The sequence below is a fragment of the Phasianus colchicus genome, chromosome 14 (genome assembly GCF_987193195.1).
Source record: "Phasianus colchicus chromosome 14, bPhaCol1.hap1.1, whole genome shotgun sequence".
In the NCBI taxonomy this organism is placed as follows: Eukaryota; Metazoa; Chordata; class Aves; order Galliformes; family Phasianidae; genus Phasianus; species Phasianus colchicus.
In genome coordinates this window covers 8,311,155-8,328,872 of record NC_143449.1, presented here as the reverse complement: position 1 = coordinate 8,328,872, position 17,718 = coordinate 8,311,155, and the positions used below count along the sequence as shown (strand labels likewise).

General features: G+C 42.4%; 1 protein-coding gene and 1 long non-coding RNA gene across 4 annotated transcripts in view; one reads left to right on the top strand and one right to left on the bottom strand.

Moving 5' to 3' along the window:
• Positions 1-3,510, bottom strand: part of LOC149915994 (uncharacterized) — a 131,750-nt gene extending 128,240 nt beyond the window's left edge. The window contains exons 1-2 of the long non-coding RNA XR_016471024.1: positions 3,417-3,510; positions 3,208-3,332 (exon numbers count right to left, since the gene is read on the bottom strand). This is a non-coding gene — a long non-coding RNA (uncharacterized LOC149915994). The remainder of the gene's footprint in view (positions 1-3,207; positions 3,333-3,416) is intronic.
• LOC116229736 (vascular endothelial growth factor receptor kdr-like) overlaps positions 1-17,718 on the top strand; it is a 122,206-nt gene that overhangs the window by 65,847 nt on the left and 38,641 nt on the right. For all 3 annotated transcript variants that reach the window (XM_090150151.1, XM_031594424.2, XM_090150150.1), the window contains exons 10-12: positions 1,301-1,451; positions 3,519-3,624; positions 11,997-12,105. In XM_090150151.1, the coding sequence (XP_090006277.1) occupies positions 1,301-1,451; positions 3,519-3,624; positions 11,997-12,105 (366 nt within the window). The remainder of the gene's footprint in view (positions 1-1,300; positions 1,452-3,518; positions 3,625-11,996; positions 12,106-17,718) is intronic.

The following is a 17,718-nucleotide window of genomic DNA, read 5'->3' as shown; positions in this document are numbered from 1 at the left end:
GATCAGAATACCCTTCTGAATCTGACCTGGCAGAAGAATGGAAGGTGAGGGTCCTGCTGAGACATGGTGTAGGAGTGGTTGGTCCTTGGGTAAGAAAGGAGGGCTGGAAGGGAAAAAAATGAAGAAAAAGGAATAGGGAAAGGGCTCAAGATTGATGAGGTGGGCAGTGGCTCCTGTTTATACATCTGGGGCCTCCTTGACAGCAGAAAAATAAGTTAAACGAAAAAATAGAAATCTAATCTGCATTCACTTCCCAACTTGTCAAAAGCCTTCACGTAAAGCGGCTGCACTCAGCTGGACAGAGGGCTTCCACTGCCGGACCCCAACCAATAAATCTGCATGGTTTCCTGTTATGAGAAGCAGACAAAGATAGGACTAGGGATGGGCAGAGCTGTCTGCACCAGGGAAGAGCCTGTGCTTTCACTTCAGTCTCAAACCCACCCTCTCTGAGGTTAGGAAAAGTTCAGTTCACTTTGGAGATTTTTTAACATTATTTCTCATTTTTGCATGTTCCTGTGGGAGCTGGAAATAGATGGAACAAAGCGGGTTGTTGTTTTTCCCTACTGGCAACAGGCAGCCCTGAAAGTGTCACACATGCAAGTTTGCTCTGGTGAGATTTCCAATTCAAGGGTGTGATCTTGCAGTCCCTCCAGATGGAAAAATGCAGTGACATTTTAATGGTTTTGCTATTTCTGTGGTAAGGATTTCTTGGTGTAACTCTATAAGTGGTTTCTATCCACCACTTCTTCCTTACCTGCTTCACCCCTTCACCCAGCGCATGGCACACATAAATAGAAAAGGTAAGCAATGTTTTCGGATCAAAAGAAGTTTTTTGCAGTGATCCTGGGGAGAACCTTGCACAATGGTAGTGATACTGCAGAGCAGCAGCTGCTTGATAAGGTTCCTCTCGGGAGGTGACATCAGAAGTCAAGCACTGTGCTACACTGGTACCTGCACCAGCAGCCTGATCCTGCAGTCCCCATGCAATAGATGTTTCGTGGCATAACATTTCTAGAAGCATAGCATGGCCACAACAACACTTGAAAGCAATTCAGATGAACTTGGTAGTGCTGTGATGTGTCTCTGAAACATCAGAACTAGTGCCTGTGTTCCTCCGTGTGTATAATGCTTTCAGTATTGCTGGTAATCGCCCTACAACTTCAGTAGCATCAATAAACAATGATGTTAGTGGTGGCAGCGAGGGGCTGCCAAATCTTTGATGGAAACAAGAACACTGCTGCAGATGTAAACTTGCTTTTTTGTACTTATTTTGTTGTTATTGGTGTTTTTTTTTTTTTAGAAAGACCCAAAATCTATGAAAAGGAGATGGATTTCAATAAGATTGAGCAGGTGGAATTAAGAAGCAAGCACAAAATCCAGTGCACTGTAAGCGGGAATCCTGACCCAAAGGTTGAGTGGAAGTGGCAGCCCTGCAGCCTCACAGACACACTGTAAGTGCACATGGGCAGCTCTTGCTGTGGAGAATGCACTGCTGGGCTGCTGGCTCCCCATCACTTCTTCTTCCCAGTACATCTTGTTTCCTTTAATTAGCAATCACAAGCAGTAATTCCCCAGAGATTTCCCCAACCTGTTGTTTATGATTGGAGTCACAAGCATCTTCTAGATTATCAGAGTTGTGTCAAATAAGCTTAAAATGATGACCAGTCAAACTGGATATTCCTTTATCTCATCTATCAACTTTCCTCTGACTTACCAATGTATTTTCTTACCCCTCTTGGATGCAGCCTGTATAGTTAAGGCACAAGATGCCTTTTGAGATTTACCTTCTACAGGTAGACACTTCCTTTGTTCCTACTGCTGTATTAACTGAGTGATCCTTGAGGCAGGGCCTGTGCTCAGATCTGAATGGCAGTGTTCCCCTGGCAGTTGTGGGGATGTGGTGGAGTCACCTGTAACTACTCTGGCTGCACTTCAGCTCTGCTCTGTGGTGATGAGGATGAAGGCAGCTTTTACATCCATAAAAACAAGAAAGTAATTCTAGGATACAAAAGAGAAAACTGATGGATGGCTCCTTATTTTCTCAGTTTCAGTGCTTTTCCAAATGCTGCAATTGACAGGGAAAAGTGACAGCCACTGCTGCCCCAGGCTATGTACCACAGCCTGGCAGCAATGCTGGATGCTCTGCCCCAGGCTGGGTCTGAAAAGTGACCCACTGTCCCTGCATGAGGAAAACAGCCCTTCACCTTGCTGATGCTTGGCCAGGGAGTCACAAGCAGCAATTTATATCTATCTACCTATATATGTATAAGCTTAGGCAGGGATGCTGGCATCTCAGGTAAGCAGAAGGCACACAGGCTGCTGCTTTGGGGGTATTCAAGCTGGAGCAGGGTGGAAATACCATAAGGAAATACTATGTAGTCATAGGAAAGCTACAGAGATTACATGAAATCTTTTCTAGACCTTTCTGTTGAGGGAGAGAAAATTGGTCATGGATGCTGAATAAAGCCAGTTCTGAATGAGTGACTTGGTGGCAAAAGACCTCACATAACCCTTGTTCCAGCTCCCTGACTCTCTGATCTTATCAATTCAAACACAATTGCAGAGTGGCGTCCACCTCTCCTGGCCTCTGGGGTAGGCTTATCTTCTTCCAGCAGAAGCTGTAGGAGGATTCCTGTGGGAAATGACACAGACCCCACTTCCTTCTGTTGTCTCACTTCCTCTCTCTCCCTCTTTCTCTCCCCCCTCCTCACTTGTGTACTTTGAATCCCTGAACTCTATCATTGTTCCTTATAGCTGTGATGTGATTTGCTTCCTTTGAGTTTTTTCCCTTCATCCTCAAGATAGAATAGTGGCTTGCAGGAAGTCATCCAAGGCAGCTTATAATGAGGCTGTTTTGAAAGCTATAAACCCTCCCTTGACCCAGGGTGTTAATCATGTGTCTTGCACTGATTTGGCAAAGGCATGGCTGATTCACATGTTAGCTTTCTGCAGTAGTGGCCCTTGGTCATCACCTATAGAAGTCTGTGTGCTGCTAAGCACAAAAAGCCCCATGCATCTGCTCATTTATTAGAGGGTTGTAGTTAAAGACATTAGAAAAGCTCTTTACCTTGGATGGTGCAGATGTACACCAGCACAACGTGTGCTACCTACATTTTGAAGTTTGAAATGCATTGCAAGTGCTCAAAACAGAATGTAAAGAGTCATGGCTGCATGGAATTGGACTCTTATTAGCCAAATTAAACTCACATGATTTAATTAGTTGGCCAGTATTTGCTGGTTTCAGTCTTCAGAAAGTCTGGGGCTTTCCTGGCTGCTCATGTGCTGATCTCTCTTCATCTTTGTCAAGTTGAGTTCCAGATAATTTTGAAATACTGTAATGAAGGAATACAGCAATTTTCAAAGGAGGTAATGATGTTTATCAGCAACAGCATTTAGAAGTTTTTTTAAGACCTTACCCTACTGCTGAAGAATGACATTCTCCCACTTTAATAACACCTCCTTGCGTTATCTGCAGTGACTTAGGTTCCTGAACACCACTTTTGCTTTTCTACTTCCAGATGCAACCCTACAGGACAAAAAATTGTGGTTGAGGAGAACATGTTCATAGGCAACAAGATCAAGAGCATTGAAAACATAACCATGAAGCATGGGGACAAAAGAAAGGTTTGTGTCTGATGAAATCTGAGTGCGATCCCTTGGAATAGCAGGGAGCTTTATGGAGGGATGCTGCAATCACACAGAGCATTCTGCCCATGGTTCCCAAGCTGCTGCTGGTTGTTTGCATGCTTAGAATTCCACAGCCCTGGGATCATTTTTAGCTCTCTGCTGTTTATAAATGCTGGGATTCTGGCAATGATGTCACTTACTCCATTTAAAACTCTCCAAAGACTTTTGGGTCAAAACCCCCTGTCTCCTTCAGTACTGAGGAAGTCTAAGACCAGTTCAGAGCAAGAGGGGTCCTGTGAAGCACACACAGCTGACAGGATGCCAGGTTGATGAGAATGCTTAGCACTTGGAGAGTACTTTGTGCTGCCAGCCTTGCAGCAACTCTTCAGCAACAGGAGCTAAGCAGCTGCATGATTCAAGAGGCCAGCCATGGCCAGGGGTAGCTGCCCTGATGGTGGGTGTCAGGGTGCCTGTAGCACCTTCCTGCCTCAACTTGAGGCATGGCACTTGCTCACCCATTCGGGTCCCCAGCCATGCTGCTGAGCTGAGGAGGGCAGGAACATCTTCCTTCTGCACACCCCTGCCCACTTCCCCTTCAAGCACACAGTACTGGGGCATACTTCTCAAATGAGATGCAAAGATCTCAGCAATGAATCTGCTAAATGCCTCCCAGGCACCTGAGATGCTGCTGAGTGATACTGATGACACATGTCCATGCTAATCCCTGAGAAACTGCCAAAGCTGTTCTGTTCTAGATTCACAGACAGACAGTTGGCTACACTCGGAGAAGATGCTGTGCTCTGGCTCTTTTGTTTACCCTTGTTGCACTTGCCCAAGCCTTTGGCTGTAAGAGCAGTTTTGCAGCTGCACATGTTCCAAGGTGGCTGACTCAGATCAACTAGTGCTCAAAACTGCAAGGTGCTGAATGCTGCAGCTCAGATCCTGGTATACCTTTAAGTATACGATAATTCTTGGGCTATTTGCATGCTTAAAGTTAAGTGCAAAGCTAAAGTGCTTTTCTGGATTGGGTCCAGACTAAATCAGCATCTGGCAGAATCCGTGCCTCAGTCATCTGTTCTTTCTCATGGAGACTTTCCAGTTCTAAACCTAATCTGAAACAGAGCTCTGAAACATAGAAGTTGGGCTGGGATGGAGAAAATCAGTGTTCACAGTTCACTCCTGAGTTTTTCCATTGTTGGAAAATACTGGATTTATTTAGATAGCATAGTGTCCCATAAGCTCTGTCTTTAATGTACACTCTAAGAATTTTAGATCTTAGGTAAAAGCAACTATTTACAGAGCTCTCATTGCAAAAATGGGAAGTCAATGACATGCACCTCCACACTTTCCTCCTTTTCTAAATCTTCCTGTTAGCAGCAAGGCATGACAAGAGTTTCGTGGCTTTTGTGGCTACTGTTCTGTCCATACGTACAGCCTGTCAAAATACATGATCTGGTGTCCAAGAACTCACTTTACATCTGATGATCAGTCTTTGCTTATGTTAGTTCCCATATGAAAGTTAAGGCTTTCACCACTACTGTGACTCAAAAACTATCTGCTGGCTGCTGAATTGACCCACGTGCTGGGATAAGTGAGACACCCAATGACACAAAATTAAAAACATTTTTGCTTTGTTTTATGCTTATGTATATGTGCACTCCTTCCATTTCTTCTCTTCCCTACTTTGCTGAGGCGACCATTTTGTGACATTTTTGTTTGATCACGGACTTAATGTGTCTGCAGCCTCTGTGAACGAGATGCTTTAGTAGTTCTACAGAGCTCCTGGATCTAGTGGAGCTAAATGCATCCCTGCTCCGTGCTGGTTGCTGGTCAGGGACATCTGAGCTCTCCCCTATCACCTGAGTGCCACACGGAGCCCAGGCTGCAACTCACAGCACTGTTCAGCCATCCCTGCCCCTTCCTTAGGCTCCAGGCAGACTGAAGTATTCATTTGTTAGACATCTTCAATAGCTTGGCCCACACTCTTCAACTTAAGCTTTTACATATTTCATTATTAAAGTTTCCTAAAAATACTTCTTTACAAGTTACATAATTTTACAGCTTATAATATATTCATTATTTTCATCTCCTGCTGATCCACTGGTTGAAAACACATTCTAAGGCGTTTCCTAATAATTTTTATGTCCTTATTAAGATTTATTCAAAGTAATAAAACTAGATTTTATGAATCTCAAATTTCAGCACTCTGCCTCCCTGCTTGCATTAGCAGACAATTCCTCTCCTTCCTCCTTACTGAAGTCCAAGGCTATCTGTGTTAGGTGGAGCCTTTAGATAATAGACTATAATTCAAAAAAGAAAGCGATGAAATCCTATAGCCTTCAGACTTTTCCTTGTTTTTTATCAGTCATTATTTCAACCAGAAATGAAATAGACAGGAAACAACCCAATCCATTCCCACCATGTCCTCACAAGTAATTCATCTGCATTGACTAGCCACATGAAATAATAAAGACATTGCAGTCTGACAGAGCATGGCTTTTATTGACTGTGCTATGAAGCTGGGATTAGCTGAGATTGGTTATTTTTCCTGTGTGATTTGAGGCTGTCCTATGACAAGTCTCAGAGCAGAAGGTGGAATTTACCTAGTCTCTATGATATTATTTGTTGCTCTGTGTCCTGCTGTTCACTCTCAAAGAACTGTAGCAATACATGTTTGTTTGTTCAGTGACATTTGAAAAAATGCATTAACTTTTTAGAACTGCCAGGAATATGGGAAGAAACTCCCAGAAATTCCCAGATCCAGAATCTTACTTAAAAACAAGCTTGCAGTGGCAGTGTGGATTTTTCCAGCAGACCAGCAATTCTGTCTCACATCAAGGTCTTCAGGCATCTTTATGCAAGTGGCATGGAAAATTGAGGTCTCTTGTCATCTTTGTCATCGTGATTATTCCATTATTATTCCGAGATAGAGAAGTGAATTTCACCCCCTCCTGTCATCCTAAAGGCTGAGTTTCATTCCTAAAGGAAAGCATGTGGTTATCACTACCATTAAGAAGTAGTTTGTAGAAATTTTGGTCAAGTACTGGTTCAGGCAATTATATCACACCAGCTTACTTTTCTTGGTGGTTTTAAGTCAATACTAAAGGAATCACTCTGTGATTTAAACTGCAGTGTAGCTACCTCTGAAGACTGTTTTTTAATACTAGGTGAAACTCTTGATTGCATGAATTGCCTGAATTTCCATTTCAAGTTGCAAAGCACTAGCTTGTTATCTTATTTTCTTTTCTGTTAGTAAGCTGAACATACTGGTCTGAGCTTGGGGGACAAATAGAAAAGAACAAGGTCTATACATAATTCAGTCCTCCTTGGGGGCTTCTCTCCGTTCCTCTCTCTCATGTATATATGAGAGAATAGCCTGGCCATGTGAATGTTTTTGCAATAAAACTCATGAATCAATTTTGCTGCTGACATTCATAACCACTCTAGAAAGTTGATCCAAAAACACCAGGCTTGAACGTACTGGAGGATGACATTAAAGTAGTGGAACAGGTTTGGTGAAAAATGTGAACAACTCAGTAGGGCTGCTGAATGCCACCTGGATATGTGCATGTTTCAGGGGAGAGCCAGAAAGCCCTGCCATATCATCTCTGGCAGGTGACCCATCACATAGCTGGGTTTCTGAACGTAGCATCTGCAGTACAAGAGAGCAGCTCAGCAGCAGCACATGAACTGCACTGTCCTGGGCAAGGCTTCCTGGGAGAGCCTGGGAACATAAGAAAGAGCCCTCTCATCCTGCAGGGAGAAAACCTCCCTCTGCCAGAAAAGAGAATAAAACCTACAAATTCCCAGTCAGCTAGCAGCCTCATCTTCTCACTTGCGCTCAGTCCATCTTTTAGCATATTTAGAATGGATGAACTAAGAGCATGGCTCGGAATTGTCAGGCTATAAAAATAAGCATTATTCTGTGCCATTCAAGTAGATGGAATGGGAGCTAGCTGAATGTTTTCTTTGCAGGATCTCTGGTGAAGTTCCCTATTAATTTCATCTCCCTCCAGCCACCTCCACCCCAGCTCTGCCAGAGTTAGACAGCTGAGAAGTTTTCCACCCGCTTTTTCTGCTCCTCATCCTCGCCCACATACAGCTAACGAAGTGAAAGAGAATTGTTAACTAAAGCCGTTGGAGGGGGAGATTAGACAAAGGAAAGAGAAAGCAAGGAATTTCAAGATATATTAATTTGTGCTGGCTCCAGCTTAAAAAAAGGTCTCGCTGCTCTGTCCTTACTACAAGATGTCTTAAAGCACTCACAGTATAGGGCTGTGGAATGTTATTTGGCTGCTCCTAAAATGGCTTGTTTTTACCAGTTTGGGAACATTACAGTGCAAGACATGTGGACTTTATTGAGCTATTCCATTATGGGCTTTCCCAGCAGCAATGTCTATTTACTTGCCATAGCTGTTCTTCAGAGATCAGTCATTTCATTTCTTATTAAGTTTTAAATTTGGTTTATTCTTTCATAGTAATTATTTATTAGCTAATAAGCCCTTCCGTGGGCTCGCAGTATTGGGTGGCCTTTAGGTTAAGTAATAGGAAATGGAGCCCTTTACATCCAAATTCAACACAGGCAATCAAAACTGGTTATTGTCTGAGGGACGTTTAGTGTTTGGCATGCAGTGAGTTCACTGGGTCTCAGGTCAGCTCCCACCAGGAAAATGTCTAGACACTACATGCCAATACTTTGCTGTTAATCCCACTGGTTCCAGTGGAGCCTGCACAGAAGCAAATGACTGAACAGTCACAGTTGGTGTGCCAGTTGTGGCAGGAGTACAATGGCAGGGGTTAATGTGTCAGTTAGAACTGCTCCTGGTCAGGAGATTGCGTGGAAGGTAAACTAAAAAGTTCTAACCTTGAGGCTGTTAAGAGCTCATGTATAGGAATTTCACTGCAGAGATAAAAATGTTTTGATGTAATTGCAGATTTCTCATTGGTTTCATTGATTCAGATTAGCACAAAGCACTGTGCTATCTAGAAGCCAGGTTTTCTGAGGAATGGCTGAAAAAGTTTTTAGACCAGCCCTGCTTTGAGTGAGGGTGGGAGACCACCAGAGGCCCCATCCCACTAAGTTCTTTCTGTGTCTGCTGCAGCAAATGCCAGCATTCTTAACTTTTCTATCTTGGCTCTGAATCCAGAATGGAAAATACTTTGCAGGTGCATGGACTGAGTACTTAAAGTAGATTATCCCCTCAGAATTTTTTCCAGTGCATACTGAAGGTCCCCAAATGCTAGGGCTATGTCACTCCCCTGAGAGAAAAAACTCTGCTAACAATTTTCCTGTTAGTAATGGAAAAAGATTCCTATGCTCAGTCGCTCGAGTTCAGATTGTTTTCGCATTCAACCAGGTTTTGCATACATTTGTTGCAATGGGTGTTTTGAAAGTGTAGTGGTGGCATTTGGAAGATCCCTTCTTACTTCTATTTCACACCGTGATCAAGCACGGACAAATGTCATGGAGGTGATGACAAATGTCATGGAGTTTGTTTAACTTGGACTGTTTACAGTAACAGGTGATGAGCAACTGCCAGCACATCTGCCTTGTGAATATCAGTTTGTGGGTTGTTTTAACATTTGGGTTAATAGGGTCTTCTTGTCCATGGGTTATCCTTTACTCATTTGTCCAGATACTACAAAAAGCAGATACTGCTGCTGGCTTCCTAAATGTTTCTTTCAGGTTCATTTTTGCAGAAGCCAGAACCATGTGGCTTTATGAACCAAAGAAGGATTTGGATGCCCTTTGGTATTACATGTGTGTGTTCTTAAGCCTCAGACTGTTGAAGACTAAACCAGGATTAGGGCAGTTTGGTGGCTGAGGCCTTAAGTCAAGATGCTGCAAAAATAATTGGACTCTCAATCTCTGGGATTTACCCAGGAGCACATAGCTAGAGTGAAAAGGTGACATGTAATGATTTCAAAGGAGTCATCTTATTACAGGAAAATCACTCCAAATCACTCATTTCCTACTCTGAAACCACACACAGCACTCTGGTGGATGCTGCCAGTTTGAAAGCCACATTTTGGAGGATTCTGGGAGATGCCAGTTCTAATAGAGAACATTGAGCACTCTTGTACTCAGTGTGTATCAAACTGGTGTCCAAGGTTATAATCATGATTTTGAACACACAAACAAGAAAATGGCTTTCTCTTTTCCACAGTGGATTTTTCAAAATAAATTGCCCCCCAGGCCAGGCTTGTTTCCCTCCATCAATTTAGCATCTTTTTCACCTTCACATCTAGACACGTGTGAGATTAGCTTGGATGAGTTCTTGGTATAGCTATTTTCCTCTTTTGCTTTTTTCTACTATCATGTCAGACTTTTCTTGAGTTACATAGAGATGTTGGCATTTGTATGTGCTTGAGCACATGTGCACATTTACCTCTGGGCCACCAATTGCAATATGAAGTATTGCATCCATTTTTAGAACACTCACAATATCACCTCTGAAACTTTGGCCATACTCCAGAATAGATAATTACATTCTTCTTTATGATTTGAACGGGTACTACAGTATTATTCTTGACTTCCCATCTAGAGCTGTCACTTTGCAAGACTAGTAGCTGCTAAATAGCTGTCCAAATTTCTCTCTTCTGTCCTTGGTGAATCCGTTTCAACACGTGCATTTATATTGACTTCTTCTATTCCCAAATATAGAATTCTAAGATCCAGTAATCGCTGAAAGATCTTTTTTCTGATTCAGCATTAGTTCAAAAGGCAGTGTCCAGTGCTTAAAGACAGGAGTAGTGCTCTGAACATGTGCTTGTTAATAACCTGTGGCATTGGGCCCACTGCTGCAGGAATAGTAAAAGGAGGAGGAACGAGCTGCTTCCCTGGGAGATTTAACATCCAAGTCAGAACAATTTTCACATCATAAATAAATCAGAACTGTTCAGTTCTTTCTTTGGTGGACACCAGAGGGAGCTGGGTTTACTGGTCTTCTATTTTCATCCCTAAGTTTGTTTGTCCCCATTTTTGGTTAATTTCTGTGTTTGGTAACCATGAAAAGTAGATAGTTTTCCTCTTCCATTTACCCATTATTCTGGTGAGGTGAAAAGGAAAATGTTCCCCTTTAGAATTTAAAATGCACAGGGGATCAAAACCTTTAAAACTCATTTCCCTACAGGATTTAAAGTGCCAAAGCTCAGAAAATCTTAAATAACTTGAATAATACATCCCACACATCTATAGACACATTCACGGTACAGCTTTATAGGGAGTAAAGGAATGTCTTGTATGCATTTAGTTTAGGATATTAAAAAGTCCAGAGATGCTTTTGTGCACTTCAAAGGGCTCTCTGGAGATAAGGACAAATGGCCAGAGGGTGTTATAAGTTTTGATCCTCAAAGTCGTTAAGAGAGGACAACAAATAAAGTGATATTTGTTCCAAATGTGAAGGCTCAGAGTTCCTCAAGTGAATGGCTGCAGGGAAAGCAAAATAATCTTGCAAAACCATCTCTGCCATGGTGGGCTAGATCCTCCTTTCTTCCTAGTAGTCCAAAGGAAGTACCAGGAATAATTGAAACCATGACCTGTGAACAGTCTTCATTGAGCTTGTGATATTGCATCATGACAGGGAGTGCTGTTTGGCCAGCTCCTCATCAGCAAGGCCCTACTCAGAAGAAGGGGCTTAGGATGTTAAAGAACACAAGTTCTTAAAGAGGTGTATTAATTCAGTCCCCAGGAGAAACTGAGCTGCTTTCTTTTTCTGTGTGGTCAAGCTTAGGAGAAGTGCTCCCTCCTCACTCGTGAACCTCCTCTTTATTCATTTGCCAGTGCCTTACCACAAGCCTTCCCCAGAGTTTCTTTCTGCACTGCACAAATCCAGAGAAACCCAGAGGAAGGGTTATGGAACCAAGATACTTCCAAGGATAATTTATAAGAGTAAGCTAAGTTTCAAAGGGGCTGCATCACTCCTTTTTCTGGGGTTATATCAAAACAAAGCAAATCTCTGTAATGTTCTTTACATCATATCCGTACAAACAACCTGCTTCCCACATTGTGACCCATGGACACCGTAACTGAAAGGCAGAAAACAGGTGAAAGTGTGGTTCATTTATGGTGTCCTGGTTGAATTTTCCAGGTCCCTCCCTTTGCGTCTTTGCTGACACTGTCACACTCAGACCTTGACTGAGGCGTCACGGGAAGAAGGAGAAGGGGAAGGAATGAGGAGGGAAGAAAATTAACTGGGATGAGGTGATGCTAGATGAGAGATCAAAACACTAATGCAAGCACTTGTCTGCTGATGAGCTTCACATTGCTGGAAGCTCCTTTATTAACTGTTTTTCCATAAATCACATCCTTGTCCACTACTCTCAAACCTTTCTGCTAAGCCTTTACTTTTTCTCTTTTTGTCTGGCAGATTGTGAGCACGCTAACAGTGGAAAACAGCAGCACATCAGGAATCTATTACTGTGTGGCCTCAAATAAGGTTGGTGAAGAAGAGAGGAGCACTGAGTTCTATGTCTCAGGTAAACACCGCAAGTGACTGACACTATACAAAGCATAGATGCTCATCATGTGATTTACCTTTAAGTTGCATATGGCTGGGGAGTGCTGGTTAATGTTTCTGAGAATCCTTAAATGTTGTGTTTTTAAAAGACTCCAAAAGCACTGTCCTTATGAAACCCCTAGCAAAAGCTAAGATCAGTCTTTTGCAGTCTTCCAAAGGCTTGAGATCTCTCCCTGCTTCAGGAAAACAGTTGGCCTCCAGTTAATTCAGTGAACGTAGCAAAGGTGAGCAAGGCCAATATTCAGACCTAATTCATGGCCAGTATCACTGGGGGCTGTGGTGACATTAGATCCCTGCCTGAGCAATTAGCCTTTCCAGAGCCCTTTAAGGAGGGAGGAGGTGGACATGCTATTTCTCCAAAGAACACAAATCTAAACAAATATGTGCTTAACCTTTTAACACAGAAATTCTTTAGTAGTGAGATCAGGACCTGCATCGTGCTTTCAGGAGAAATAGGAGTTTAAAAAAGGCAAAGAATCTGGGAACAGCCTTGTTCAAGTGCTTACCAGACTACCCTGAATCATTTCTGTGCTCACTTACTGGATGAGTGGATGCTGGCTGGCAAAATTTGCATCAAAATAACATTTTTAGAACAAAGAGTGCAGAAGTGCCCTGGAAGGTGAATGTCTTGTCCTCACCATTTTTCTTCCCCTTAAAGCCAATTGAGGGCTAAGCTCATTTGTGGCAGTGCTCTGCACTACTCTGCCTCTTGTGTGTCCTCCATTGACTCCGTTGCTCTAAAGTAGTTCAGTACATTACAGATCAAACTAGTCAACAAAGTGCTCACTAAGCCTTGTCACCATTCTCATTGCATGGATGTCCAATAATAATAATGGGGTCGGGCTTTCATCTCTAGTTACAGCTTCTGTGTGCCAGCTCAATGCCATGTGGATTCAGAAGGGAGTTTTAAGACTCAGATGTCTTCCCAAGTCCTAACTATTTTTGTCTGGGAAAAAAGCCTTGAAGGTTCTCTGATGAGAAATAAAGTACAGACATAAGAGATCCACAAGATTCCTGGCCAACGCAGGTTGAAGAACAGCTATTCATTTTACACTTCGCCCCTTCCAAGACTGAGTTTTCATATGGGTTTGTTTCCGCTCTGGAGTCTGTGAGCGATCGTGTTTGGATGGGTTACTCAAAGCAGTATGTTCCCAAAGCATCCACTGTACTTCATAATATTTGGGGACTAAAGCCAATGCTGCAGCAACTAAAGAGACAACTTGCATAAAGTCACACTCAGAGGGCTAAGACAGTGCTTGCACCTTGCGCAACTACGTTTTATTTTCATTTTTTGCCTGTTAGGAAAGATTCTTTTACAGGAAAATACTGAATTGGCACATTTTTGGTTTTTTTTCCCTACAATGAGCTAATATTTCCTATTTTATATTTTAAAATCAATCTAGCAGCATCTTGAGACACAAACGTTTTATTCACGCATTTTTAATCGTGAAGAAAATGAACCCCTTGGCAAAACTGCTGGCACTCGTTCTGGTGAAAGCATTTCATTTTCACCAAAACAGACCACAAGTTGAATAGTGCTTGGGGAGACATTAAGAAAAGACGGGGTGTGTGTCATTGTGTGGAAGAGGCAGATGCTGCCTGTGCATGACTGACTTGTATAAATGGTGTGTTTAAAAATAGTGTTATTTACAGATTAGAAAGAAACACAACCTTTCTAAATTTGGCCATCCTGACCCTAAAGTCAGTCATGCTGCAGTGGTACAGTAGCCCCAGACTGACCTACTGCTGGATTGCTCTCAGCACGTGGTCTGCTGTTGGAGGGACATGCAGGGAGAAGTTAGGAGCTACTAAATGGGGCAAGTTCAGAAGCAGAATGCACCAAGCAAGCTGTGTGTGTAAGCACTGCCAAGGTAGTAAAAGCTTTGCTGTGACAGAAGGGGTGTATGTTTGGCAGAGGTGGTAGAATAACCTGTAATATGCCATAATCGTGGATCCTGCCTCAGAATTCAAATTTTCACTTTTCCTGATACAAAACTGACAGTTCAGGAACATCTTGATGAATAGAAAGTGAGAATAAAAACATTTTGCAACTGCTAGGCTGATTTATTTTATGCAGATTGAACCTAAAAGTTGAGATGAAGGCTGAACCAGAGTCTCAGAGCACATAGGTGGTGTGTGAGCCTTCAGGATGACATCCAAAAAAGAGGTTCCCAGCAGCTTACAGTCAGCCACTGAGCCTTGTTCTCTGCAAAGCAGCTGCAAACTGGGGGCTCTACAAATAGTTTAGCACTTTCTTGGTTTTAAATATGTGATTTCCCTTTATCTCCTACTGAAGAACAATCTGATGGTTTCTGAATTGCTTTCAAACTTTTCAGCTGAATTCAGGTTAATTAACTTCTCCCTGCTAAGAAATCTGAAAATAACACAGCAGCTGGACTCTCTTCGTTCCTCAGAAAACTTGTTCCGTAGGTCAGGGTTGAAATGCTTTATCAGGACACGGCTCAGAGTTACAGGGAAATTCAATCAGATGTTGCCCAGGCTGCATCTGCTTGGTGGGGAAATGTCTTCAGCCAGGTGCTTACACCTCAACATTAGTTCCACAGAAATGTATTTATCCTAATGGAATAACTTCAACAGCCATTTTGTTCTTGCACTGCAAAGACCCCTCAAAAACTCACAGACATTAGAAACAGCAGGAATCTATTTTTAAAACCTTTTCTTTGCCAGTAAAATTTGTTCCAGTGAAGGGTCATTGGGGTTTGGAGATGACGCTGAAACCAAGCCATATAGGGGGCCAAGGAGATGTGAAACCATATCACCCACTGACCACGCTTCCAATTGTCTGCTCTGCACGTTGTTAAGAGCAGCTATGTATTACCATAGCTCCACAGTAAATCAGATTCTATCTCTTGAGTGATTGTGCTAAATACAACAAAACAGGATCCCACCCATATAAACCTCCAAATGTTCTTAGAATATAAATTAATTATGCTAAGAATAACAAATAATAACAAAAGCCCTTTTTTCAACCCATATCTGATTGCAGAAATAACTCAGAAAAATTGAATGAAAAATTTCTACCAGAAAGAAAATAGTGTATTACAAACACAAGATAAAAATCTGCTATCAGATATTGGACCAATGAATGAACTGGGCCTTTCTGCAGCTGCCACTCTCACTTTGTTTACTCCCGATATGCTTACAGGATTTAGGAAGAGCTCTGTGCTGCTTCAGATGGCAGGGCTCTCCCTTCCTATTTCTCACTCTCCCTACATGAATGAGCCTGGCGGAGCCCCCTCTACTCTGATAGGCACAGAGATGGAATCTGGAAAGGAGCAGAGTTTTGAGTTACACTGATTCTTGTGCAAAGCGCAGGAAATTAAAACCAGTTAATTCCTTGTAAATAGAATTGGAGCCAGACTTTCTTTTGATTTATGCTGACTTTTTACCTTCTCCCAATGGCTCATTTCCCTATTTTGTCATGGAATCCCACACAGTTGAGAGTGAAATTCACGGCTACTACACTGTAACACAATATGAAAGACAAATGTGTGGTGACTGCTGATAAAAGAGAAAAGGCCCCACAGAGCATTCTTCTGGCCGCCTTATTGGGAGTCTTACAAAACACGGTATCTGTTCAGACAGGAAGCCAACCATTGCTCAGGTTCAAGATCGTGTAAGAAAAGCAGTGCAAGGGGGGAACTGCCTTACAGCTCCCAGCACTGCAGCCACTCCCAGACAGTCCAGGTAAGGAAAGAACAGAGAGAGGAGGGCAAGAGAAACTTTTATTCCCTTTTTCCTTCCACTGTAATGAAAATCAATGAATATTCTATTGGAGCTGAAAGAGCTTGAAAGGCTAACAAGATGGAAGAGAATAGCACAACTTCCAGCTCAAAATATTCAAAATGCTAAATAAAAAATGTCCATAGGAGAAATGACAAGAAAAACAAACCCTTCTACTGCTCCCAGAATGTTGGCAGAAAAAAAAAAGCCTGCACTAGTGAAGTTCAGCAGGAAGGTGACACTGTTGAGCACCATGCCCAGGGCAGTACCTGCACAAGAAATGCAGTTCTCCTGGTGGACTTTTCCCACAGCCACTCGTGGTAACACTCTGCAAAACAAATGGGGCTACGAGTTGTGAGAATTAGTGCTCCTGAAGAAGATCCTGCCTGAGGGTTAGAGGAAAGGACAAAAAGGGCTGCAATACAAACCACTTTGGGGCAGGGTTTAGTCTGCCTTGCAGGCTTGCAGGGCTTCACAGTGTTTTACTCTGAAGCATGTCCAAGCTCCAGGTTCACCATTTTACCTAGAATCCATGCATGCTTTCGCTGGCATCCAGCTCTAAAGATAATTAAGGCTGGAGAGGATCCCAGACCATTGAGTTTACCTAAGAACCAAGTCTAACCAAAACCCATCTGGTTCAGTTCTACAGCTCTCACAAAAGATAATAAAAAACAGTGAGAAAAGAAAGCAAGAAAAGGTCAGCTAAAGGGGGCACTTTTTCTCTGTTTTGGTTTGATGAATGCGGGGGATGCAGCTCATGCCACATCCCACTGTTTTTACTGAACCTTAATTCTTCCTATTTTGAGAATTACTGCTCACCTCAGACTTTCCCCCTTGTTGATGAGCGTCATGTTGATATGTAGGAACCACAGGGCATCAGATGGAGGATGGATGTGTTACACAAGTCAGCTTGAGTGTGCGGCTAGCACTAAGAAAGGGAGCAACTGAGCGTAACAAAAAACTACATAAAGTAAGCTGAAATTTCATTAAAAGAAAGGGAAAATAATTTCCACAGCTGTGGCCTGAGGGGTCTTTTCTCTCTTTTTGGAATTTTTGTAAAATATTCTGGAGCCAGCCTTTAAAAATCACTAAGGTTATTGGTTATATTCCAGATGACTTGTGAAGAAGATTTTTTAATCATATCTGAAATCTCCTTCAATGCTCTGTATTTCATAGAATATATAGTGTATTATAAAGCAGATTAGTTATTATAACATCCTTGCTATTTATGCTCAATTATAGCTTCAACAGAGCTTTTTGCAAGGGTTTACAGTGTGAGCCCCTGGCCAAATGCCAGCTCCCATGTGGAATTTGTCAGACTGCAAACGTGACACATCGTTGCTCCTCTTTAACTGATGTCCCCCTCCGAGTGCCATCCATTGGAGAAAGCATCTTATTAACAGCTCAGTAGTAAAGCAACAGTCTATCATCAGATTTATTGCAAGCAAGTGTTCAGAAGGTAAACCAGAACTAGTGTTCCCAAGGTGTCCCACCCCAGTACTGTGCCAGGTGACATTTTTAAAGGATTCTTCCCAACTCTCCATGTCAGCTGCTTCTGAATCCTGATCTAACAGACAGAAGAACAATCCCAGGCCACTGTGGTTATCAGTGCACTTTCATTCAAGTATTTTGGATGCACAGATCATGAAACTAACTGAATAAAATGAGCAAAGAATATTTTGCAGACACAATTTAACTGCAGGTCCCTGGCAGCTAAAGCAGTAGTAGGAATTGTCTGTAGGCCAGATTCTGGCATTCTACTCAGAAACATTTTTTCTTGTCTTCAAATGGATTCAGTTGGGCAATTCAGGAAAATTGATTTTTTTCT